Source organism: Pantherophis guttatus, chromosome 3 (assembly GCF_059756535.1).
Source record: "Pantherophis guttatus breed Tessera chromosome 3, ASM5975653v1, whole genome shotgun sequence".
Taxonomy (NCBI): Eukaryota; Metazoa; Chordata; class Lepidosauria; order Squamata; family Colubridae; genus Pantherophis; species Pantherophis guttatus.
The window spans coordinates 103,814,724-103,841,687 of NC_142065.1; the positions used below are offsets into that span (position 1 = coordinate 103,814,724).

Below are 26,964 nucleotides of genomic sequence, written 5' to 3' on the forward strand. Positions count from 1 at the left end.
AGCCTCATTCACTTAATCTGAGAAGTAAACTAGAAAAAGTATGAATTGTGAGTGCATCTCTTTTACCTTTTAACAGTATATTTTGTACATTTTTAACAAAATTACCATGTTGTGTTACAATAAATACACACTGGACATTACTTTTATACTAGAAGTAGCTGGAATTAAGAATGAATACTTCTTTTCTTTTTTAAAGAAAGTGTATGTTCAGACATTTATCTGACTGATGTACTAATGTAATATAATATTCAAATTAAGTCTTTAATTTAATTTCAAAGAATGGCAAATGGATAATCAAATTTACTTACAGGTTTTCCAGGAGAAACAGCAGATTCCGGTTCTTGTGTATAAACTATTTCTTCAGTTAGTGTGTGATCTAGGCTTCTAGGCTCGCCTTGAATCTCAGAAACCTTTGATGGAACAGACTCAACAACTAGATTGCTCAATTCTTCTGGGACCGAGCTTTCGCTATTTAGACGAGAACAAGGTGGCATTGAAGAGTCTTCTTCACTGGCTGTCTCTGAGAGAAAAAAAATGGAAAATGATCAATCCCTCAAAAACTCCCAGTACTTTACTGACAGGCTTTTAAAAACATTTTTATACATGCTTAGAGTCATACTAAAAATTAAGAAGACAGACACCACTGAACTTTTTGGCTTTTTAAACATATTTCAACATACAGTATTTGATCTTAATTTCCACAATATTGATCAAGGGATATAACAAGTATCATCCACTATTTACATTTTATAGTCCATAAACACAAAAGCAAATTTCACCTCTTGAAAAAATAGATATACCCCTACATTTATCATTATCTCAAATATCTAAATTAGAATTATGTGCAGATAATTAGAACATTGTTAGAGAAGAATTGGGAAGAGCCGGTCTTATTTAAACCTCAGATATTTAGTTTGATTTGCTGTTTTTGGTGAAGTTTGTGTTTAGATTGAAAGAGCTCTCTGAGGCCTTCAAAAAGAATTCAGAAAGAAGGTTATAGAAGTCCATGAGATTAGGTAGGGATTTAAAAAGATCTCCAAACAACTGGACATTAATCATTCCACTGTCCAGAAGATCATCTACCAGTTGAGATGTTAAAAACAAAAAAACTTTACAATGGGCGTACTTACTTTTTCATGTGATCATGTATGAGAATATATTGAAAATTTTAGAGAAATACATTTCTATATTATTATTTTATCTATTATTTTACCTATTATTCATTTGCTTTTTATATTGAAAATTTATCTCTCCTTTAAGTAGAATTGTTTGACACAAATAGTAAGCCAAAACCAATTATTTAAAAATTTGGGATAAGTATGATGTTTGAATGCAGCTTTTGGAACACAATCAGGTCCTGAATACATGAAAGCTACTTTCTTATTTTGCACAGGTACTTTTGTTGAACAAAATAATTTGGATAAGTCAAACTTTTTCCACAAAATCAGCACATTTCTAATATCAAGATTTAGAGCAGGGGTCAACAAACCATGATCCATGGGCCAAATCTGGCCTGCCACTTCTTTTTGTATAGCTCACAGGCTAAAAATAGATGGACAGATGGGCAGCAGATTGCTGGAACCAAGCCTCAGCTGAACTCCCATGATGAGGGAAAGAAATGAGGATGGGGTGTCCCAGGCAGTAGCAGCAGCCTATCATTGAACCAAGCTGTCCAATGGCTGCTCTGCTCAGGAAAGCAGATAGAAGAAGGGAATCCGGCCCTTTATAGAAAAAGTTTGCCAACTTTTAATTAGAGTCCAACAAATTAAATGTTATAGTTTCTACCTTTTTGATCAGATTTCTGATCTCCTGCTCCTTTTTTATTTGCTTTTGTTTTATGCAGTTCTTTTTCCCAAGCAGCTAGCGCTTGTTTTTCTATCTGACGTATCTCTGCTTCTTCTGCATCTAAACGTTGCTTCCACTGCAGCAGCTCCTCTGCATACTGACGCCGCTGCATCAGTTTTTGCTCTCGCTTGGTCAAGAACCTGATGAAAAAACAGGAGAAACTGTTCACTATTGTCCTGAGATATAAATATTCAAACTTCTGTTATGCTAGTTGGTAAAAGTGTTTCACTCGTATTGCTGCTGTGAATAAGAATGTGAGTCTGATTTTTTTTGTTAAAAGAAACTCCAACTCTATTGATATGGTACAAGGTGATAGGTAACGTTACTGATTGCTTAGTTTAGGAAAAGGGATGTTATGTTTAGATATTAATATACTTAAAAGATTTAAGTTAAGAGATATACGTATGGGGGTAAGACATTACAGAAGATACTATATGGGATACAAATTTAAAGTCATTTGAGGGTTTTATTTATATATGGAAATATCTTTTAGTGATATGGGCAGAAGAATAAAGATATTAAATATATTATGTATGGTAGACCTGTAGGAAAGTGGGTGAAATAAAATTGATATGGTATAAGGTGATAGGTAACGTTACTGATTGCTTAGTTTAGGAAAAGGGATGTTATGTTTAGATATTAATATACTTAAAAGATTTGAATTAAGAGATATATGTATGGGGGTGGAGGAAATGGGTAGATTATGAGTAGAATAAATGCCAAATTAGGATTTATTATATAGTTTCATAGCCGAATGTTGTTTTGAAACGTATAGTATATGGGGGACATAATAATAATGTTAGAAAGAAATGTTTAGTATATAGGGGGTGGTGTAAAAGGGTGGTAAAGTTTTATATAGTGTGATATTAATTTGGATTTCATCTTGTAGAAGCCATGGGGGGAGGGGAGGGGGAGGGGGGTTAGGGAGCGGGGGGGGGAAAGGGGGAAAAATTTGTATTTGAAAAACTTTTTCAATAAAAAAAAACCAAAAACCTACAACTCTGAAGTAACACACACACACACACACACACACACACACACACACACACACACTAACTGTAAACAAAGTTCTTAAACTGCCTCTGCTCTTCAAGAAAAAAAAAAAGATTGCTGTTCTATTTAGACTAATATTTAAGCAGTGCCACGAGAAAGCAGCATTAAGGCTACCAGACTTCTGAAAACCAGTTGTAGATCAATTTAGAAAGAAAGCTTCAGGGGTTGTCATTTAGCAATGGAGAGTTATCAAAATTGGATGTTTTTTAAACCACTGTAAAAATCAGGACATAATTCTCATTAACAACTGTAAATTAGAAATTGCACATCAGGCTTTCTTTCTAGGTACCATCCCCATTATACCCATTATAGTGGTTTCCCGTCTCCTAAGCTGTACTGAACTGATTTTCATCCGCCTATAGCAATACAATGCCTTCCACTGTTCCCTGTGACTTAGGCAACAAAGTAATTATTCTAAAATGGTAAATGATGAACAAGGTATTAAAAATGCAAGTTAATGATATAAATATAATCAAACTGGAAAGCATAGTAAGTGAATATAGTAAATTTGTAATAAATAAATATAGTTTGAATCTTTTAAGAAAAAAGAAAAGTGGAAAAAATCCAATAGTATGTCCCTTTGGTATTTTAATTAATTTTAAATTGTATCTTAAAACTTGCCATCAGAGAAAGTCACATTATCTAACGCTATGGTCTCTGATAACTGGAACAGAGATTACAAAAGGAGAATTACGTGAATTTAAATACATATCTGCAAATTAACAAATACTGGGGAAATTAATATCCAATTTAAATGAAAGTACCAGTATAATAAGGTTATATGAAATTAAGACATAGTCAAGTGTACTAGACCCTTGTACTCCCTAACAGACGAGCTCCCTGTTAAGTCACTATCTGCTATCTTATTTAGTATACCTAACATTATGGTAATAAGTTGTGATGGTTATAAAACAAATTGTCTATGATTGGACTCATTTTATAACCCTTTTCAGTTGTAAAGTCAATGATGTGCTCAACCCATTGTTTGCTATGGACTGATTTTGCCGAAAACTGGAAGTAAATGCTGAGTTTAGCAAAAATATTGCAAATCACAGTCACATGATTATAGGATGCCACAAATAGCTAAAAATGTGGGATGATTGCTGAGTGCCTGAAATGCACTCATGTGATTGTGTGGTATGGGGGCTGTTGGGAAATTGGAACAAGGTCATAAGTACCTTCTGCATGATCCATTTTAGCTTCAGTCAGTTGCCAAGTGAGGGCTTGGCAAATTGAGGGCTACATGTAAAACACTATTCACACACTGATTCTAAACAGCAGGATTTCTATCTAAAACAGAAAGGTCCAGAAATATTGGGACATTGACACAATTCTAACATCTTTGGCTCTATACACCACCACAATGGAGTTGGAATGAAACAAACACAATGTGTGTTAACTGCAGACTGTCAGCTTTAATTTGAGGGTATGTATATCAACTCAGGTGAACGGTGTAGGACTTACAGCAGTTTGCATATGTGCCTCCCACTTGTTAAGGGACCGAAAGTAATGGGACAGAATAATAATCATAAATCAAACTTTCCCTTCTTAATACTTGGTTGCAAATCCTTTGCAGTCAATCACAGCCTGAAGTCTGGAACGCATAGACATCACCAGACGTTGGGTTTCATCCCTGGTGATGCTCTGCCAGGCCTCTACTGCAACTGTCTTCAGTTCCTGCTTGTTCTTGGGGCATTTTCCCTTCAGTTTTGTCTTCAGCAAGTGAAATGCATGCTCAATGGGATTCACGTCAGGTGATTGACTTGGCCATTGCATAACATTCCACTTCTGTCCCTTCAAAAACTCTTTGGTTGCTTTTGCAGTATGCTTTGGGTCATTGTCCATCTGCACTGTGAAGTGCCGTCCAATGAGTTCTGCAGCATTTGGCTGAATGTGAGCAGATAATATTGCCCAAAACACTTCAGAATTCATCCCGCTGCTTTTGTCAGCAGTCGCATCATCAATAAATACAAGAGAACCAGTTCCATTGGCAGCCATACATGCCCACGCCATGACACTACCACCACCATGTTTCACTGATGAGGTGGTATGCTTAGGATCATGAGTAATTCCTTTCCTTCTCCATACTCTTCTCTTCCCATCACTCTGGTACAAGTTGATCTGGTCTCATCTGTCCATAGGATCTTGTTCCAGAACTGTGAAGGCTTTGTTAGATGTTGTTTGGCAAACTCTAATCTGGCCTTCCTGTTTTTGAGGCTCACCAATGGTTTATATCTTGTGGTGAACCCTCTGTATTCACTCTGGTGAAGTCTTCTCTTGATTGTTGACTTCGACACACATACACCTACCTCCTGGAGAGTGTTCTTGATCTGGCCAACTGTTGTGAAGGGTGTTTTCTTCACCAGGGAAAGAATTCTTCGGTCATCCACCACACTTGTTTTCCGTGGTCTCCCAGGTCTTTTGGTGTTGCTGAGCTCATCGGTGCATTCCTTCTTTTTGAGAATGTTTCAAACAGTTGTTTTGGCCACGCCTAATGTTCTTGCTATCTCTCTGATGGGTTTGTTTTATTTCTTCAGCCTAATGATGGCTTGCTTCACTGATAGTGACACCTCTTTGGATCTCATCTTGAGAGTTGACAGCAACAGATTCCAAATGCAAATAGCACACTTGAAATGAACTCTGAGCCTTTTATCTGCACATTGTAATTGGGGTAATGAGGGAATATCACACACCTGGCCATGGAACAGCTGAGAAGCCAATTGTCCCAATACTTTTGGTCCCTTAACAAGTGGGAGGCACATATACAAACTGCTGTAAGTCCTACACCGCTCACCTGAGTTGGATGTACATACCCTCAAATTAAAGCTGACAGTCTGCAGTTAACACACATTGTGTTTGTTTCATTCCAAATCCATTGTGGTGGTGTATAGAGCCAAAGATGTTAGAATTGTGTCGATGTCCCAATATTTCTGGAACTGACTGTGTGTGTGTGTGTGTGTGTGTGTGTGTGTGTGCAAAAAATTAAAATCCCGCGTCATGTTAAATAAGTTAGTTAAAATGTTTAAAATTCTGGTTAAAATCCTAGCTTAAAATCTTCCAAAAATCCTTACAGAGCACTCTGCAAGGTCCTTTTAAAACCTTAGCTAACTTATTTAACATGACGCAGAGCTCTCATAATTCAAGGACTGGTTTGAGGCTAATAAATACTGAAATATTGTAATGAACCATAGCACAATCTGAAATCAACCTTGTTTCCAATGCTTTTTCAAAACTCACATAATTTACAACCAGTGAAAGACAACAAATGGACAATTGAGGATACAATTTAGTGTCAAATTATACTACAAAATATAAATGTTACTGCTACTTTGCTGGCTGCATTTGGATGGTTCAGTGTGATCAGATAACTAAACAGTTCAACTGGAACCCAATATTTCCAACTCTAAAGGTTCAAGTACAGAGATAACATAAAAACAAGACAGAGACAAGTATGTTTTATATATGATATTTTTCACATGCAAGCATCCTACTAGCTTTCCATGTCTGCTGGGTGAGAAATTTCATGTTCTATATATCTTCAAGTTTTAGACACAGGAGAGGGATCTGATAGAAAGGAACTTTCACATAATTATCACCATTTTTCATTCTTTTTCAAAGAGATACAATCCCTTGTCAATTTTGTCTGATTATAATGATTTAAGACTTCATCTAGTTATGTGTAGCAAAGGTGAGTACAAGCATTCTTTTCTTGGCTACTTAGAACCTATTTTTCTATATAAGAATTTGTCTACAAATAAACTATTAGGCTGAAGTCACTGACCAAATTTATGGGGTCTACTATGAGACCAGAAATATTCTTACAAAAACAAAACAAAACAACCTCTGCAATCATGTACATAATGTCAGATATTCTTTTCTTTGTAATATTATTTTATTGCAATAAGTGTGATTAGAGTTGGGACAGACAGCAAAAAGGTATCTATTAGCACATAGACACTTCATCTTGGCTCATTTATGATCCGAGACATAAAGCAATTTATTAAATATAAACAGTGGTGAAATCCAAATTTTTTTACTACCGGTTCTGTGGGTATGGCTTGGTGGGGGTGGTGTGGTTGGTGGGCATGGCAGGGGAAGGATACTGCAAAATCTCCATTTCCGCCTGACTCCAGGGGAAGGATTCTGCTAAATCCCCATTCCCTCCCCACTCCTGAGGGAAGGATATTGCAAAATCTCCATTCCCATCCCACTCTGGGGCCAGCCAGAGGTGGTATTTGCCGGTTCTCTGAACTGCTCAAAATTTCCGCTACCGGTTCTCCAGAACCTGTCAGAACCTGCTGGATTTCACCCCTGAATATAGAGCTATATCTTACTATTCCACAGTAATCACTCCCAAATCAGAAGTGATCCCAACCCTTACTCTTTTCATATATTTACTACGAAGTGCTCCAAACTTCCTCTCCTTTCCAAATACAATTTTTTTAAAAAAAATTATTATTGTTTAGTCACTGTAATTCCACTACAAATACAAGATATATTTCTGGAAATTCTTGTAGAAAAATGCTTAAAACATTCCAGTAGTTTGTGAAGTTTACCACTGGTTTTTAAATAAAAATGAAACCAGTGCCTCAGATTCTCCACATTCACTAAAAATAGAAAGTCTGAATTCCAGAGATGAATGTTATGAAGTCTCAAAAACTGCTGAAGTAATAGCCAATTAGCTATCAAGAACAAAGGAAATAGGTTCAAAATCTATGTGGTTCTAGCGTTTTCTTCCACATTAGCTAACAATTTTCTCTCCATTCTCTTCTCTATTTCTTACATCATACGAACTCATGAAAACACTCCAAGTTATTTCAGGGAAGATGCAATTACTGAAAACAACAACAAAAATTTCTGAATTCTGACTTGAACTCACTTCTATGGATTTGAATTCTTACTCAGGAAAGAACAATTTCTACTGTTATAGCCTCATACAAAGCCAATTTAAAAAAAAAACAACAATTTAAAAGAGATAAAAGATGCTCTCATGTCTTCCCTGGGCCTTTTCATTAAGTTAAACATACCTAGTTCTCTTAACTGTTCATTGTATGATTTAGCCTCCAAACCCATTATCATCTTTGTTGCTCTATTTAACTAGTTAGAGATTGTCAGCTATCTATTGTCAGAAATGCCTGACTTTATACAGGGAAAGAAAGAGTTCTAAAAGAACTCCTAATCATTTAAAATTGAACAGGGCATGCTCAATCAAAGAATCTACCACTGAAAAAGGTAGGAAGTTACCTGACCAATTGGTTGTAGATATACAGCTGGAATTTGGGATGGAGGTTGGGAAAACAGACACTGAGAGAAGCCCAGTGGTGAGACGTAAAGACAGAGAAGAAGTAGTGAACAGGAGAGCAGTGTCTACAAAATAAGGAGGAAGAGTTTTAAGCCGATAACAAGAGACAGACAGAAAGCAAGAGCAGGAAAAGGTCTAGCAGAGTTTTAAATGAATCTCAAGTGTCAAACAGCATCATCCATCAACAAGTAGAATCTTTCAAACTGCAACAGAAAATAAGCATCACTTAAAATTCTTTATTCCTTGTCCCTGTTTCTTATACTAGCAACTTTACCTTATTATGGTATAATGCTATAGATAATTCTCCAGTTGTTTAAAGAATTACATTTAAGGGCAATTCCAATTATTCATTTAATAGTGCATTTTAAAAAGCTTATTACACTATTTTAATTAATTACTCCAAGGTTTCAAGTTGTGTTGTATTTATTGTATTTACTGTATTTATACCAATAGCAATAGCACTTAGACTTATATACCGCTTCACAGTGCTTTTACAGCCCTCTCTAAGCGGTTTACAGAGTCAGCCTATTGCCCCCAACAATCTGGCTCCTCATTTTACCAATCTTGGAAGGATAGAAGGCTGAGTCAACCTTGAGCCCGTGTTTAACTATTATAAACTAAACGAACAAAATCCAAAAATCAAACAAAAGCAGAGCTTTAGCTCATAAGATTGCTTAGTTTAAAAATGGCTCAAATCTTTATTAAATTTAAGAGTTTATAGGCGGTCATTTTGCTTCCATTTTCATGTATTGCTTTGTAGCACACAGCATATTATTAAATGCCTAACCAGAAAAGTAGCAAAAATTAAGAAAAAAAAAACTGAAAAGGCTTTTAGAGCATAGAAGCCACTACTAGCGAAAGATAGTTAAGAATTTACAAAGATAAGACCAAAACTAATATCAAAAGAAATTAATTCTTTGACAGAGCATGCTCCTATTCACATGCAAACCATTCAATAGCCTTGCCTTCATTATCCAAAGATCAATTATGTTACTCCCCAGAATCTCTATTAGCCAAAATCTTATTGGAGGCATCATTATCCAACTCATCTTCACCATTTAATGTTTTTTCAAAGCTATGCTAATTTTTTATATGTTCTTTCCAAACTATCCTGTTTCCCCCAAAATAAGACATCCCCTGATAATAAGCCCAATCGGACTTTTGAATGCATGGCAATAAGGCCAAGCATTTATTTCAGGGTTCAAAAAATTATAAGACAAGTTCTTATTTTCGGGGAAACACGGTAATATAATATCCTACTTAATTATGCATTATTTAGCATTTATATATGTATCTTACATTCTATTCTCACTCTAAATTGAAATATTGGCAATACATTTCTTTTAATAAGCAGAGTAACTGCTGTTCTTCCATAAACTTAAAAACTAGAGAGATTACTTTTACCACGACATTATTTTTCTTCTATTATAAACTCAAAAAAAATTGTGACTAGAAGTCCCAAGCTCTTAAGATATTCCGAAAGTCATAGAATTTTCGTGTTTTCAAAATAGTTTCTTAAAGGATTGTGAAAAATTGACAAAGATTCAATTCTACTATTGGAACCCAGGAATATATACCAATGTCCTATATGTATTCTAAAATACCATGCAATAAATAAAAACATTTTTAGGATTGAATTTTTCATTACTACATTCAGTAGCTATCTCGCACAGAGCTACATCTTCCTTTTGTTGTGAAGGAAATATTAATTGCACATTCTATGTACTATAGAGAGATGTTTATTACTACAAAAACCAATTTTCCCCCATAAAATTGTGACAATTTAGCTCAATACAGTTTCAAATTCTAATATTCTATAATAGGAATCCATTTTTCTCCTGATGACATCGAATTTTCAGGCATAAGAATATATTTTGATTGAAGATAATTCAAAAAGAAAAGCAACTTTTAAAAAAGCTATATTCAAACATTACATTACAGCAAGCATTCTGCATTAAAGTAATATAACTGTGTATATAAAATTCCTATCTGTAGCTGCTGCACCAATTGCAAGAAGGGGCACATATATAGATTTAATGAAAGTACATATGCTTTGCCTTCAGAAAGCCCCACATTCATTTTTTACTATTACCAGTTAAAGATTATTTCAAGTATCAGGAACATTAGTTTTTCATGCCTATTCATGATGGAAAGGCAGTCTGTATATTCATGCTTATTAATATATTTAAGCTACCAAACCACCATCAAGACTAAGCTGAAATTCCACAATAGCTGTTGGAAGCCATTTCTATTAGGAATAAAACAAAATACAAATTACTTCTCATCCATTCGTCTCCGCATTTTCTTTAATTTCTGCATGATGCTACTTGTCTCAGAGCTGGAAATGGAGGAAGGACTATAGGCCTCTGCATCAGTTGGCTGAGGGCTCGTGGAATGGGTTTGTTTTTTATCATCTTCACTGCGGTGTTCCTAAAACAAAGAAACAAATAGAAATCACTTAAGAAGTCAGAAGAAGACTGTACTAGGTTTTAGATTTGCCATATGCTCAAATGAGGCAATGAAAATTTTCTTCAGATTTCTGTAGAAGAGTTATTTCTAATGCTGATAAAAAGGTTGAGAGTTATCAAGACAGGATCAGAGAACTCTTTGTGAATTTAGAAGCCTTCTGGACAGAAAGAGTACTGTAGAAGCAAATGGACAAGAGTTTTGCCTCGCTAAAATTGTCTATTTATAGGTTTCTAATTTGAAATTAAAGCTGGAAATTTTGCAGTATAACTTTTTATAAATATTATTAAACCAGAGGTTTTTGATTCTTGTTCTCTAGATTAACTTTTTCCAATCCATTGTTCTCCGTGGAACAAAGTCTGACACTGTTTTCAAACTTTCTTTATAGGTAGTCCTCATTTAGCCACAGTAATTGGGACTGAAATTTTTATTGCCAGGCAATGTGATCATAAAGTACAATGTCACATGATCATGCTGCTTAGCAACAACAGTTCTGGAAGTATCTTTTATCATTTTTAAATAAGGACTATGTGTGTCATTAAATGAGAACCTGGTATTAACTGCAAGCTCTGACTTCCTGCCAGCTTCCCCACTAATTTTGCCAGTGGGAAGCTGGCAGGAAATATCACAATCATATGAGCACAGGGGCATACAATGGTTAGTAATCTGGGCCAACTGCTCATTGCAATCATGTGATGGCAGAGACACTGTGACAAGTGGAACTTCAAACATCAGTCCTAGGTACTATTCCTTCAGCAGTACTGCAACTTTGAACAGTCACTGAATGAATGGCCATTAATAGAGGACCACTTGTATTTTATTTTTTAAAAAACAGAAATTTTACTTCTAAAATCTTGAGACTTTTAAATAAAATTTGCTGGTAACCAAAATACATAGTGTATGTGGATTGAGAATGATGTTGTATCACTTTCTTAGTTAGGATTCTTGTATCAATTATACACACAATACAACCAACATTAAAGGTTAGCCCCATATCTAAGATTATTACAGCTACAACTGCTATACTAAGAAAAATAAAGTTCATTTATTCTTTGTTTCTTAAGAATGTCACAAATTTTATTCTTCAAATGAAATGCTGTTTCATTTGACAATGTCAACTGGATAAAAAAAATAAGCAGAATAATTGCATTATCACCTTGCTTTCTCCTGCAGACTTGAGTTTTTCCTGTAATTTCATAGTGGTCTGGCGTATCCGTTCAATTTCTTCCTGCTGTTTAAGAATAAGTTGCCTTTCTTTCCGTGCTGCCTTATTAGCTTCCTGAAGGCGCTTAATTTCTGCCTTTATGGGTAAACAGGATAAAACAAAACAAAAAATAAGCTGTTATTTCCTCATCAGTTTACCTCTTAAATATCCTTGGTTTTTCATTTTTATTCTATGCTGTGCCACACTTTACAATTTTCTGCTTGTTGCTTTTATCCAAAGTTTATTAGAAGTTTATCCCAATCCACAAAGAATTCTCCACTCTCTCCTTCTACTTTATATTCTGTTAATTTATTAATTTTGTTTTTACCTCTGTATGTAATCTTCTTTCTAAAAATGTAAATATTCTCTCATCTTTCCCATACACACTATTTAGAACTTATTATGACTTTGGTTTTTCTCTCTTTATTCTTTTTTCTGAATTCTGTGTATCACTATCTTTGTTACTTTTAAAACAGTTTTCCTAGGACAAGTTATAGCAATAGAAATGCATTAATAAATTTTTTAAAACTAAAACTAAAATTAAGAATCCTCAGCTTTTAATTTTCTTTACTGTCTGTTCTTCAATTTCCTTCTTGTTTGGTTACTTCAGATCCAAAGCTTGTGAGCAGGGGCAACATCTACTGAAGCCTATTTGCCCCCAAATAGTGTTCATTGGTAGCAGTTTGCTTCAGGAAATTTCCCTTGCAAATGTCAATTTTCCTAGTTATGATTTTTTTAAAAAGTTAATTAAGAACTTTCCTTCACATCCCTTTGGTAGTTATGATTAGTGTGGGGGTGGGGAATAGTATTCCCTATATTTTCTCTGTATTTGAGTATTATCTGTTTGCTTTCTATAAAATAATTTGTCCTGCTTTGTGGGTGTAAATGTATGATTTGGCACAAAGACTGAAATGTTCCCTACCTTTGCACTAAGATTCTTGAACAAGTGACTAGCCACAAATGACTCTAATTGGAAATTTCCATCGCTAAGCAAAGCCGTCATTAACTGGAAGATCATGTACCTGCACCACTTAGGAATGGCAGTATCAATATTTCTGGTTGTGAGCAGGACTACACAGTCATGAGGTGAGTACCTCATACTTCTCCTGCACAGCCACCTTACCTCTACTTCAATTCCCACCTATAGGTGATCTCTCTCCCATCTCTGCCTTTTTGGTCTTCTTGCACTCTGTAACCACTTACATGAAGGCCGTGCATGAAAAATGAGCAGGGGCCTCAGTCTGGGTGCACTTCATCAGCAGCAGGAGGAAGATGGCAAAAATCAGCTGGGGACAGCAGGTGTATGTACTGAAGTGCAAGGCAGCCAAAAGGAAAGGAGAGAGAGATGGGGAGATAGGAGCATGGGGAGAAATGAAGTCCATGCTGTGGTCATAAATGCAGGTGGGTTGCCAAGGTCCCAAAATTTTGATCACATGGCTGTGAGGATGCTGGAACAGCTGTAACTTTAAGGACTGGTGGTACAGATAGTCATCAACTTACGACCATAATGGAGCCTGTCCATTAAAGTCATGTCATGATGGTCATTCAGATCACATGATTGCTTTACTTAACAACTCACATCCCTACTCTCCCTGATGTGGTTGTTAAGCAACTGCATGGGCCATTAAGCAGAGCACATGTGTAGGAGGGCCCTGGAAGGTGTAGTATAGGGCTAGGCCTGCCTGCCCTGGGCTTCCCAAGGCCTCCCCACCCTGAGGCACCCTGTGCTCTGCTTTCTGTTTCTCAGCGCTAATTAACTATTGCAAGAAGATCACAGAGACTGAGTACAAACAATAGCATGATGAAGCAGCAAGAATGCAAGATGCACTGAAATATCTGTAAGAAATACAGCTTGCCTACAAGCAAGAACTGGTGGGACCACAAAATAGACCAAGTAAAAGAAAATGACGAAGCTAAAGTACTCTGGAATTTCAGAATTCAAACGGACAAGCACCTGCCACATAACACCCAGACTTAACAATTTCAATAAGACAAACAAAAAAAGTCTGGATAGTGGACAATGAGTACCTGGAGACAGCAGAAGAGAAGAGAAAGAACTGGAGAAAATCACAAAGTATAAAGAACTGCAAATAGAAGTAGAAGAACCATGGCAATGGAAAGCAAATAGAGTACCAATAGGTGCCTTGGGTGCAATCCCAGGAGATCTGGAGCACCACTTGAACACCATCAGCATTGATAAAATCACCAACAGTCAATTGCAAAAGGCTTACATCTCGAGACCATTCTTTTAACACCATCAAAGAACAAAATCTCCCTATCCCAGGAAAGGATTCAGTAAGTGGATCAAAATGCCAAAGACAATCTAAACATCGGGTTGATTATGAAATTAAGCATAATAATAATAGTAATATAAGCAGCCTACAAGTATCTGGGCATTTTATAGTTGGATAACTTGAAGTATGGATAAGTTAAAAATGTGGTTAGTAAAGAATATGACCGAAGAGTGAGAAAATTGCTAGACAGAATTGAATGGTTGAAACACCATCAAAGCCATCAATACCTGCGCATTAATACCTGTTGGAATTATTAATAAGATCATCTGGATAATTTGGATTGAGAAAAAAAAGCACGTGACTATTCACTATGCATGACATCCCTCTAGTATATTGACAGATTATATCTGCCTTGCAGAAATGGAGGCAGAGATTCATTTCAAGTCAAATAAACTGTCAAACAAAGAAAGTTTGCATTGGCTGATTAAATAAAACACAGCCAAGAACAAGGATTGATGCAAGTAAAAAACTGGAACTTACTGAATGGACAGGAAACAAAATGTGAATGCTGAAATAATGCAATAAAAATACAAACTGAATGCTGGCAAGGAAAAGCATTACATGCTCAATTTCTACAAAGATTTGAGGGCAAAGTGGATAAAGATAAAACCTGGCAATGGGTTATAACTGGAACATTAAAAAAATGAAATTGAAGTCTTGATTTTGGCTGCTCAAGAGCAAGCTAATGCAATCAAAGGTAGAACTGAAAAATGATCAAATGATTCAAAGTGCATATTGTGCAAAGAGGCAGAAAATAATTGTCTGAAATGGTATAGGGTTTCCTTCCTGAGCAGGGGGTTGGACTAGACGACCTCCAAGGTCCCTTCCAATCCTGTTATTCTGTTAAAAAAGAGTAGATCATATACTCAGTTTGTGTGTAAGAAGATCACATAAACTGATTATAAACAATGACATAACACAGTCGCCAAAATGATTCACTGGAACTGGAACTGTAAAAATGAAAAACTGATTGGAATATATAGTTGAAATAGTAGTCAAAAAGGAGTAGATTAAAATACTATGGGATTTCCAAACATAAATGTATAAAGTCTTGGCACACAATACCCACATTTAACTGTGGTTTAAAAGAATAAAATATGGATAATTGATGTGGTAATACCAAGGGATATAGAACAGAAGACAAAGAACTGGAGAAGATCACAAAGTATCCAAGATCACAAAGTATCGAAGTTGAAAGATTATGGCAAAAACCAACCCTGATGGTCCCAATGGTTATTAACACATTGGGTGCCAAAGGAAAAAATCTTGTACATTGACAACATTTCCAAGTGCAGTTACGAAAGGCCACACTAGTTGAATCTGCACATACTTTACGCTGCTATATTATGATATCCTAGCTTCTTGGGAAGAATTCAGTGCACATGAAGATCAATACCAGCTAAAGAACGGGCAGCTGTGATTTCACATGGTTGTGCGTATAATAATTTACAGTTGTTAATTTTGGGTTGCCACAGTGTATGGTATTCACTTTTAGAATAATACGTGCTGAAGTACTGTATCAAAATTGTCACTTTATGGGTCAAAATTGACATTTTCTCACCATTTATTTTACAATAAATGCTCTATGGCCAGTACTGTATACCATCCAACATAGTCAATTTAATTAAGAGAAAATATGTATTCACATAAATGTCAATTCAAATTATTAATATGATACTACAGTCTATTAAAATTAATATTTCTTTAAATAAATACATATGACATTAGTACTAACTACTACAAGTTACTCCAGTATCCCAGGACCAGCCTCTTGGCAATAATTGTTATGTATGTCGATACACTAAATAAAATGCAAGATAAGGTAGTATTTTGGATCAACATTAAGTCAACACCCCCCAATAAATCTATTGTAAATCTTAATAAATCTGTTATTTGTAGATAGTTGCACTAATTATGATTATAAATATTATGACTTTCAGAATATTTGCATACCCAATTAACAATCTGTTTAACAACTAACTGACTCAGAACTACCTCAAAGTAAAAACACAATCATATGAACTCCAGCTCTTGGTGAGAGCATCTATTCAAGATTCTTGACAGGATGAAAAAAGTGCTTTGAAGGGGTTTGTTTCCTATCCAATCTACATCCCTGAAATTCTTGGGAGATCCTCTGTCCAAATTCTAACAATGGCCAGTCTCATTTACCTTCTGAGAATAGCCAAGATTGGCCAGGTATTCCCATCTATGAGGCAGCTCAAAGCAATCTAACGTAAAAGTAGTGTTTACCTTCTCTTGCTGAAGTTTAAGAAGCAGGCCACGTTGTTTTTTACGGATAGGTGGCATTTTATCATCTTCTCCTTTATCTCGTAAATGTCTAAAAATAAGTAGCAAAAAAATTAAATTTCTTTCAATTCTGCATTGAATTATTTTCCCTCATTTTTTTTCTTTTGGCTCTTTACACTATTGATAAAACACAGGAGTTTTATCTCAATGTCAGCAAATGCATAAGGAAATTTGGAAGCTATTCAACATTTGTTTAAAAAACTTAGATGTGAAGTGGGTGAGATAATTAAACATATGATACTATATTTAGGGCACGTCAAATTTTTCAACTTTCAATTTCCAAATGTTAGGGGTGCTCAAAAGTTGTGACATGCCTTGGGGATTGTAAAAATATTTTGGTTACTTTAATATAATTTAGATGTGCTTGGTAACTACATAAATATCATAACTTTTTAACATTTTGTTCGTTTCATATATTATAAGGAAAAGTATAAATAATCAAAGAAGCAAAACTGCATTTGAATCTTTTTAAAAAAGATTTCATTTGAGAAAATATCCTCATTATGATGTAATGTATAAAGTCATAAATACAAAGATGGGGTGGGTGCGAGTACAAACCAAACAAAATTAAAGACATTGTGATCATATTAAAATTGCAAAGAACTCTCCTTTGCTTGCTATCACGTTCATGACATTCATGAAACATTTGCAATAAGAATTTAACATAAATCAAAAAAGCCTGAAATCTTTAGGGTGGGTAAAACTCTTGGTTATGTTATACATTGTGGGGTTTCCAGCTTTACCGTTTCTGGTGTTCTAGCCAAGCTAGTTCAGCCTTAGTCTTCTCTTTAAGTGCCTTTTCACGTAATCGGAGCAGTGAAGACTGGTGAGCAGCTCGCATTTCTTCTTCTCTCATGTACTGCCGTACCATTTCCATTGTAAATTTAGAAAAACTGTCTTGCCCTCCTGAAAATGGCAGGTTTAGCTCCTGATAAAAAAATAAAATAAAAAATAGTTTCCCCAGAATTCACAATCTCTTTATTGGGGGCAAACTGTTGATGTACTTTTATACTAATTATTACCAGATTTCCACTCTTGCTATAAAGAAATATTGTTTTCTACAGTGCAGATACATGACTATTTTATGTATAAGGTATGTTCATTTAATAAATTTATATCTGAGAATATGAAAATGAGTAACTTGAGACAAGTAGCAACAGAATAACAGACAACAAGAGCATTAACGAAATTGCAGTTGAGGTGGAAGAGGACAGGGAAACATGATTTTCTAGCTGCAAAAGTATTCCAGCATCTATTATCCTTCCCAGTGCACCTGGGAAGAATCCCACTATTAACTCATATTGCATATTTACAACAGTATCTGAAACAGGCTTTCTAGGAAGACCACAAGCAGAAGCTGGCCTCCTGTAATTCTGTCTTTATAAAATGTCTTACTAAAATTATTAATTCAGCAAATGATATTTGGCAAAATGATGCATCTAAATTAGGTTTTAATACAGCTATTACCACTGGCAGCTATTCATAGATCAAACTTCCAGAAATCTCTATAAATCCACCTCACCTATAGATACTCATTTTTAAAAACAATCTTCCTGAATTATGCCTATTATTTATTGAATTATTCCCTCTGCATTCAAGGAGATCATTCTTTTCATTCTCCATGAAAAGATTTATGGGAAGAAAACCACAACTTGTGCAAAATGTTGAATCTTTAGCAGACAACATAATGATGAACTTTTGCAGATAGATTAGACCCAGCAGTCAGATTAGTGCAAAGAATGTCAGATGATGTCACCTTCAGTGAGCAACTAGGGGACAGGCCTATGTATTTATTTCTGTTGATTGTTTCACTTTTTATGACAAATGTTCTTCTAAAAGCAGTTACACGTATACTGTATAATTTGTAACAAATTTAAAACAGCTAAAACAACTAAAATATATGCATTAACAAACTTCCTACACAATCAATTGGCAATTGGAAAACAGGCTTATAAATGTTTTAAGATTCTGAAAAATGAACAGCTACAGCCTTTTGAAATCTTGCCTTAATAGGTGACAGGGTAGGCTTTCCAGGAGAAGCTTCCTCATCAGAATAAACTTGGTGATTTCGTTTCTTCAGATTGATCCGGCGGTGGCTCTCGGAAGGCAACAAAGACCGGAATGATTGCTCTTCAATATCATCTTCGGTCATAGACTCCTCAAATTTGAGGGAATATTCTGTTCCAATAGAAGTGGAATCTGAAAAGATACAATACAAGAAGGGGAGAAAATAAGGAATTCATTACAGTACAAAAAATGTTACAAAATAAGATTATGTTGCAAAAATTGAATGAGTAAATACTGACTGAATGGACAGAAATATAGATGTGCCTAACTATCAAAATTCCTGACCTTATTACGAAAACAATGAACATATACACAGACTCTTTGGATGACTATTACATAATAGAACTATGTAAACCCTTTGGGAGACACGTTTTGGGAAGATGCAAGAGCAGGTATGTACAGGTAGCCCTTGAATTGCAACCTTAACTGGAATCAGACGTTCCATCCCTATGTGATGCGGGTTGTAAAGCGTGATATCACCTAACCTCATTGCTTAGCAACAACAATCCCAGCAGACCTGGTTCTTGTAACCCAGAGATCACCTGGGTTGTTAAGAGAGGACCTATGTCTGGAGCCCTAGGCAAGCAAGCTGATTGGTGAGAGCTGTTGGAAGGTGATTGGGTGCGGTGGGTGGGTATTACTGGCCAGTGGGAGCCACAGGTGCTATAAATGAGCACTACTGAGTATGAGCAGGTAGGTCAGCAGGGGTTCTCGTACTCTGTAGTGGAGCACTTTAGAAAAAAAAGTGGGGGCAACAACTTTTGGGAGCAACTTGCAACTTTTCTGCTGGCCTTCCCGCCGACTTTGCTTGTTGATCATGTGATCACAATTTGCAGCAACATTGTAATTGCAAGCCACCTGCCCAAGTACCCGGATTGCAACATGATTGTGAGCACACTGTGATGGCTGGAATTCCAAGGACCAATTCTAAGTCCCTCTTCTTCAGCACCCTTGTAACTACGAATGCTCACTGAACAAGTGGTTGTAATCCAAGGACTACCCATAGTAGCTGTTTTCAAACCATTAAAGCTGCTGCAATGTTTCCTGGCTCTCAAATCAGGCTATGAACTAACCTTGCCCTCTTTCTGCTTGTATGTCTTGAGGTAAGGAAATAAACTTTACTATTTCTCAATAATAGTTCTTCCTGGAATCTAATGAAAACTACCATATTTTTCAGAGTATAAGACACACCTTTTCCCCCCCAAAAAGAAGGTGAAAATCTGGGTGCGTCTTATACTCTGAATGTAGTCCCACCCAGCCTCTGAAACCGAGGTTTCAGAGGCGAAAAAAGCCTCTGAAACAGAACTTCAGAAAAAAGGCCTCTGAAACAAAGCTTCAGAAAAAAAGCCTCAGAAACAGAGCTTCAGAAAAAAAGCCTCTGAAACAGAGGTTTCAGAGGCTGAAAAAAAAATCAAGGCACAGAGGTCACAACCAACAAACCTGTTGCTAAAATTCACCTCTGGGAACAGCTGATTGGGGGTATTCCGGGAGGCCGATCCACCCACCAATCAGCTTTTTTCTTATTTTCCTCCCCAAAAACTAAGATGCGTCTTATACTCTGGTGTGTCTTATAGTCCGAAAAATATGGTAAGTACAGTGATTGTAATATACATCCTTCCCCACCCCATTTCCAAAAATTCCATTTCTTGGAAATACCAGAGAAAGCAACCAAACAAATTCTGAAGATTTATTTCACAGCATTTGTACATGTAGGAGATTAAATTTACCATTTTTTTCTTTAAAATGAGGACTAGCACAAGAAGAAGAGGAATCCAGCCAATAGTTCTAAGAATAAGGAGGATGAAAGCAACAGCAAGCCAGGACAATCTGGCAGTGATACTGTCAGACTGCAAGTTCTGCAGAGACCAACAGATGGTTACTCAAAAACAAACATATAAAGAAATCAGGATGGTGAGAATGGGTAGGGAATTATTTTTATATTATTACCATGTAACCTATCAGCAAAACCTTGACACAGCAGTGGAAAGAACACAGTTACGAAGCAAAAATTGAATGAACATTGCTTTGGTTAAATATTGATCTGAAAACTAACCTCTCTCATCATGAATGGATGGGATACTATTATTCTGCAGTGAATCATTGACTGCCGTGGGAGCTTCCTCCTCAATGGTACTGCTTGGTTTTTCACGATGAGAAAGTTTCTTGGTTTCTTTGGAAGATGGACTTTCCTGCCGACTGCTGCTACTACTGCATTATAAAAAGGCATACAGGAGTCCTGAATTAATACTGATGTAATACACAGAATGAATTTGCACAGCTTCATGTTGTGTGCCAGTTGCACCCATTCCTGGATCCAGGGGCTTTGCTCATAGTCCCCCATGTGCTAGTCACTTCCCCTTTGGGTTTCTGCAATGTATTCTATATGGGGCTATCCTTGAAAAGTATCTGGAAACTTCAACTGATGAAGAATGCAGCAGCATGGGCAGTTGTGTGCATGCCCCTAGAGTGGAACACATTACATCTGTACTCCTCAAGCTGCATTGGTTGCCAGTTTGCTTCTGGCTCCAATTCTGGTTTTTACCTTTAAAGCCCTTCATGGCATGGGACCGGGTTATCTGAGGGGACACCTCTTCACAATTACATCTGCCCATTTCATAAGGTCTAACAGAGAAGGCATGCTATGAGCCCAACTGCTACAGAACTATATTTGTTGGGTCCCAGGAAAAAGGTCCTCTCTGCTGTGGTATGCCCCTTATGGAATCTATTCCCTCTTGGAAATGACATTAGCTTTATCCTTTTCAACATTTTGCAAGTCCCTCACTATGTTACTAGGCCTGCAGGTTCCAGGGGACCGGGGTGATTTTGTGATGCCTCCCTTACTGTGGCTACTATCATCCTCACCTCACCTGCTTTGTATTTTTAGTATAGTATTTTTAAATTGTGATTGTTTTATATATACTTGTTGATTTCTTTAATGCAGTGCTATATACTGCTCCAAATCACTTTCCTGCGAGTTTAGGAGCTATACAAATAAAATAAAATATAAAATAAATAATGAATTCGAAAATATGTGCTTGCATTGTGTACTCTTTAAACTCTTCTCCCCTAGGAATTCACTTTCACATCACAGAATATAAAATTTAAATTAAATATTTTAAAAATCCAAGGTCCCAATATTTTACAAGAAACAGAATCACGGTCTTCGATAACTTAGTGATGGCAAATGTTTTCCGTCCTCAAGACACTGGTGGCTCAAAACATTTTTAGAAGAACTGTAAAGTCCACTGAGAAACAAACAAGCACGTAGTTTTGCTTCTTCATAATTTCCATTTGCTCCTGATACTTCATGCCTGAAAAGTCAGAATGAGAAGTCTCCCTACTTTTAGGGCTTGTAAGTGTATTAGCAATTTTGAAAAAATGTCAATCTCTGCAAAATTTGCAAAATAGCGCTTGTAATGGATGCAAGCAGCAAAAATAACCATCTCCCAGAAGTGAAAACTGATATTTGTCCTTCTTAAAAAAGATATTTGTGCAAAAAAATTAATTTCAGTTCGGGAGAGCATGCAGTCAGAGATGTACTCGGAATCTAGAACTCTCGCTCATTTTCAAGATCATCCTCTTCAAATTACCTCATTAACCTTGTAAACCTCACCATTCAAAATTGACTCACTCTGAAATTCACAAACCAAGAACCTTCAATTTGCCTGCAAGTCATCACCAACATATGCTTAAGTTTCATGCAGGCAGTTTTTTAAAATCTGTTAAGACTAATAGCTCAAGAGAAAGTCATTTCAAATATCTAACCCAAGGCTTTAGCAACAAATTTGAAGTCTGAGTCTTTATCAATCAAACATGTGCAGTACATTTAAAATCTGAAAATGCTACCTCAAGCTTGATATAGATTATTCCAACCTTACCTTACTAGAATTATTCTTATGCGGTTCTACTATTCTCAAACTGTTCTAAATTCAAACAGATCCATTTTAACTCAAAACAGGTGTCAACAGGATCCAATTTGAGCTTAGACAAGTTGTAATGTTTCCTGCAAAGTCCAAAAACTGTGCCATTCAAGCCCAGAAATTGGGTACTTCAAGTCCAAAATATTTCATATTCAAAAATTTCTGCATACTACTTTTCAGAAACTTATTCCCCCAATTAGCTAGCATTTCTATTTACATATTATTGGGTTTTCAGACTCTGTATACTGCCTTGAATCTTTTGATTTTACAGCCCCATAAATATAATGAATTGTTAGGGTTATTATTTATAAATATAGCAATTGGTTTAAGAATATTTTGACCTAGTTTTGAATTCACAAAAATAAATATAGGTTACTGAAAATACTATTTGGAAAAAAGAACCTCAACCTAGCCATCATTTCAGTAATGGTTTTCAAATCCCACCATATCGGTTTGCTTGTGGGCGTGCACATACTCACGATGTTTCTTCGCATGTGCAGACGTCCAGGCGGGTGGGCGGAGCCTCCCACCGCCACCGCTACACCCAATCTGGGGCGAACCGGTAGCCACCCACCACTGTATCATTTCCTGCATTAAGTAAACTAAATCATCTTACTTGGTTGAATTTATACTTGATATATAGTGATTATAAATCTTGTGTCTCACCTCTGATCATGTGCCTTTGATCTTGATGATTCTGAATAGCTATCAAATGCATTTAAGTAACGATGCTTTGAGTCATTTGTCTCCTCTCTACCTGATGGCGTGGTGATTGAATCTGGTTTTCTATTAAAGAAAACAGGAAAGTTTGAATTATTTTAAAAATCACAGCAGCGTTTGCAATTGACTGACAAATAACTGAATACAAATGCAATGTATTAACGTAAAGTAAATGGTAATTTCCAATGTAGTATATTTGTATAAGAATCAGCTTTTATTGTTCCTTTTTCTATCAAGTATAGGAGAACAAGGGAGGATTCCTAAATTAGCAAAGCTCTAAGCACATAGTTCTGTGCTGCTTCTTTCTCACAATAGATGAGGTATTTGATAGGAGAAGAAAGTTTCATGCCAGAGAGCCTGTGAAACAGATCTAAATTGGTTGGAAAAACTAAAAGGCTTTTCCTTTCAAAACCAGCATTTGGGGGGAGGGGGAGGGGTGGGCAAGTATGCCCCTATAAATCAAACTGTGCTTTAGTACTATGTACATATTGACAAAGCTTCATTTGTAGATTTTTTTTTTTTTAGCGTATGGCATGTGTTAGCCAGGGATCACGGAGGTGGCTGGCTGCCTCTTTGAAGGGAATTTTTTCGGGCGGTGTTATCTTACTGCAGGACACCTGAATGCCAGTAAGCAATCGGGGGAGGCTCCTTTCCTGTCCCTATGTGATTTATTCACTCATGGGAATCAAGCCGCCAACCTCAGCGGAGGGCTGGCTCAGTGTTTTACCACATGAGCCACCGCAGTCCCCATTTGTAGTTATTCCTTCCCTACATACTTGAGGCAAATTTATGAAAACAAAATTACAGAGTGAGGTGGCAACTTTCTATGACTGAGGTTTTCCTAAAGGCCTATAAGTCAGTCAATGGAATTATCAAGGAAATCTACTATTTACAGATGCTTTGATGAAATTTCTTTATTGAAGTACCTTCATTAAAAATATTACAGCCTCAAATTAAATTTCTATATAAAATACCTGTTCATATTATGAAGCTTTAATTGCTTTATAAATTCTGAACTGTGCTTCCGTTCTTGGTCAAATAATGTAGTAACTGGAGCTGCAATAGTACCAACTGCATCAGAGATCTGGAAACGTGCAAGTTCTGTCATCTAATAAAAAGCAGAACAAAATACAGGTTTCAAATGCACCAATGAACTTCTTATGGGCTAAGGTGTAAAGATCCACAGAAAATAACTCACTTCTCGTATCTGACGAACAGTATCTGCAGTCAACAGGGCTGTCTCCAGCTGATGAGTTGCAATCTTAGATGTGGTATCCTGTAGAGTCTCAGCTGCCTCTTGATGTGATTGTGCCAACAGATGTAATGATTCGGCATGGGCCTATACATGGTGATACAAGTTTGGTTTTGAAATCTATTTACTTTCACTAAAAGTGTAGCTGTGCTTTGACCTTAACCTGAACATGAAATTCTTCATCTTTGCCTTAGGGGAGGGATTGTTACCTTAATAACAAAACTTATTTCATGTTACTGATAGGAAATGTAATTTTAAATCACAGTTTTATAAATGAAGAATATGAATTCTCACATGGAAGGAAGTGTTCTTTAAGTATTTTGGTTCTAAGCTGATAAGTGGTTCAAAAACAAGTAAAAGTCATCAAGCTGCAACCCTGATTCTTGAACAAGGGAAGTTCTAATAATTTAGAGAAATACTGGCAAAATATACCACTTTGTGAAGAAATGCTTTTACTAATCACTAATGCCTCGTATCACTAACACAATGTTCCAATATATCAATATACTGCCTATCATTTTGAACTACCATCCATTGCCATTGCCAGCCATTTCTCTATGGAAAAGGATTCTAGTTTTGTTTTTTTCCCCCAAAGTGTTTAAAATGATACATTACCTGAGCTGTTTTCTGTTTTGCCTCTTCCAGATTCCTTTGATTTTCCAACATCTCTTGCTCTGCCTTGAGCTTTAGAAGAGCCAAGTCCCTCTCATGCCTCTGCTGCTGTGACTACAAGTGAAAAAGTACTTTGTTTATTCACTTACATTCTTCCTTTTTATAGAATTATGCAAAAGGGTTGTACAATTTTCCATCATTTAAAAACAGTAATGGCTCATTAATTAATTCTAAATGGTTTTAATTTAGTAGCTGTAATATATCAGATATTTAATTATAATATAATTATAAAATATAATGAAATAATTATAAAATAATTTGCTTTAATATTTCAGCATCTGCTCCTACTTTAATACATTTTAGTACCATTTTTTTGGTGAATAACCTATGTAATTAATTAGATTTATATAGCTGCCCATCTCACAGTAGTAACTCTGGATGGTTGTAAAATACAAAATACAATTTAAAATACAAAAACCACAGTATACAACCTCTGGTCCTTAAGGATAAAACAGAAAATATAATTAATATATTTTTAACTAAAAAGTTTGAAAATTGTAACTACAATCTTTTTTTAGGAAAATTAGATTTCAAAAATGCACAATTACTGGAATAAAGATCCCAGAATTTTTGTTGCTTTATAGAGTACCAATGTCTACTTTGGGTACTACCGAAATAAAATTCTCCCAGCCCTACTGTAAGTCTTCTAATCTTCTGCAAAGATACTTTACAGTGAGTGCCAAAACTAATTAAAGCAAAAAAATAACAAGTTTTGGTTATTTTTAGTTGTTAATATAAACTTTTTGTACATGAAGTAAAAGGTTTGAGAACTGAAGTTTCCAAGAGATGAAAAAACTGAAAATATATACTAAGTATTTTAAGGGATTTCAGATTCATTAATCTTACTTTTAATATTAGAGCCAGAGAAACACTTTCCTGCTGTGCAAGTGATATCCCTCGCACACGTTCTATATCAGAGATTTGGTGTACCGACTCTTCAATAGTGCTTAGGTAGTTAAGTTCTGCAGACATACGATGCTGGAGACCAGCAGGTGAGAAGCGCATGGAACCTGTAAAATCAGTACACAACTTAGTAAACGACGACATGTATATGCTCAAAAACGAGCCTGTAGTACAGTGGACTAAGCACTGTTATTAAGAACTGCTGCTTGCAATTACTGCAAGTTCGAATCTCACCAGGCTCAAGGTTGACTCATCCTTCCATCCTTTCTAAGGTAGGTGAAATGAGGACCCAGTTTGTGGGGGCAATAAGCTGACTTTGTATAAATATACAAAAGTATGAAGGCTATTGCTTAACGCATTGTAAGCCGCCCTGAGTCTCCGGAGAAGGGAGGCATATAAATTAAAGCAAAAAAAAAATCACCCTATATAAAATATAGCAAATATAGCATATTCTATACATTTTTCCATTCTTTGCCAGCTCACCATTCGGAATATTGGCTCCAGTCCTGTTGTTTCCAATACTTAAGTCAGAGAAGGCAGGATTTAGCTTAGATCCAGAAGCTACATTTCTGGAAGAATTTAAAGATCTATGTTTTTCTGCTGTATTTCCTACAGGATCCATTTTTTTCTGTACGTTTGGAGACTGAGGAGAGCTTATCGTTCTTGGTGATCTAACTTTATCTGGGAGACTAAACAAACAAAAATTATTTAGAAAAAGTATTTACCCTTAAAAACATAAAGCAGCAATTTAAAATTATAGTTTAAAAGTATTTTCTAATTAAAGAAGAACTAGTGATAATAAAAATTACAAATTAAATTTGTGCCTTTTCATCAGTAGGATATATTTTCATACGCTGGGACAGAATGAGAAAACATATTTCAAAAAAATTTGGCTATTGTTTCCAGCTCTACAACCAATATGTTTTATATTAAAAAGAATAAAAACTTTGAAAATACAT

General features: G+C 35.9%; 1 protein-coding gene across 5 annotated transcripts in view; it reads right to left on the bottom strand.

Moving 5' to 3' along the window:
* Positions 1–26,964, bottom strand: part of CEP350 (centrosomal protein 350) — a 112,229-nt gene that overhangs the window by 22,657 nt on the left and 62,608 nt on the right. For 3 of the 5 annotated variants that reach the window (XM_060690126.2, XM_060690127.2, XM_060690128.2), the window contains 15 exons: positions 26,489–26,694; positions 25,949–26,112; positions 25,046–25,156; positions 24,377–24,517; positions 24,153–24,286; positions 23,125–23,244; positions 20,592–20,746; positions 18,477–18,670; positions 17,215–17,399; positions 16,415–16,502; positions 11,823–11,966; positions 10,479–10,630; positions 8,143–8,265; positions 1,786–1,985; positions 309–520 (listed from right to left, as the gene is read on the bottom strand). In XM_060690126.2, the coding sequence (XP_060546109.2) occupies positions 309–520; positions 1,786–1,985; positions 8,143–8,265; positions 10,479–10,630; positions 11,823–11,966; positions 16,415–16,502; positions 17,215–17,399; positions 18,477–18,670; positions 20,592–20,746; positions 23,125–23,244; positions 24,153–24,286; positions 24,377–24,517; positions 25,046–25,156; positions 25,949–26,112; positions 26,489–26,694 (2,329 nt within the window). The remainder of the gene's footprint in view (positions 1–308; positions 521–1,785; positions 1,986–8,142; positions 8,266–10,478; positions 10,631–11,822; positions 11,967–16,414; positions 16,503–17,214; positions 17,400–18,476; positions 18,671–20,591; positions 20,747–23,124; positions 23,245–24,152; positions 24,287–24,376; positions 24,518–25,045; positions 25,157–25,948; positions 26,113–26,488; positions 26,695–26,964) is intronic. The other 2 variants (XM_034409688.3, XM_087890111.1) reach the window with 1 other exon arrangement.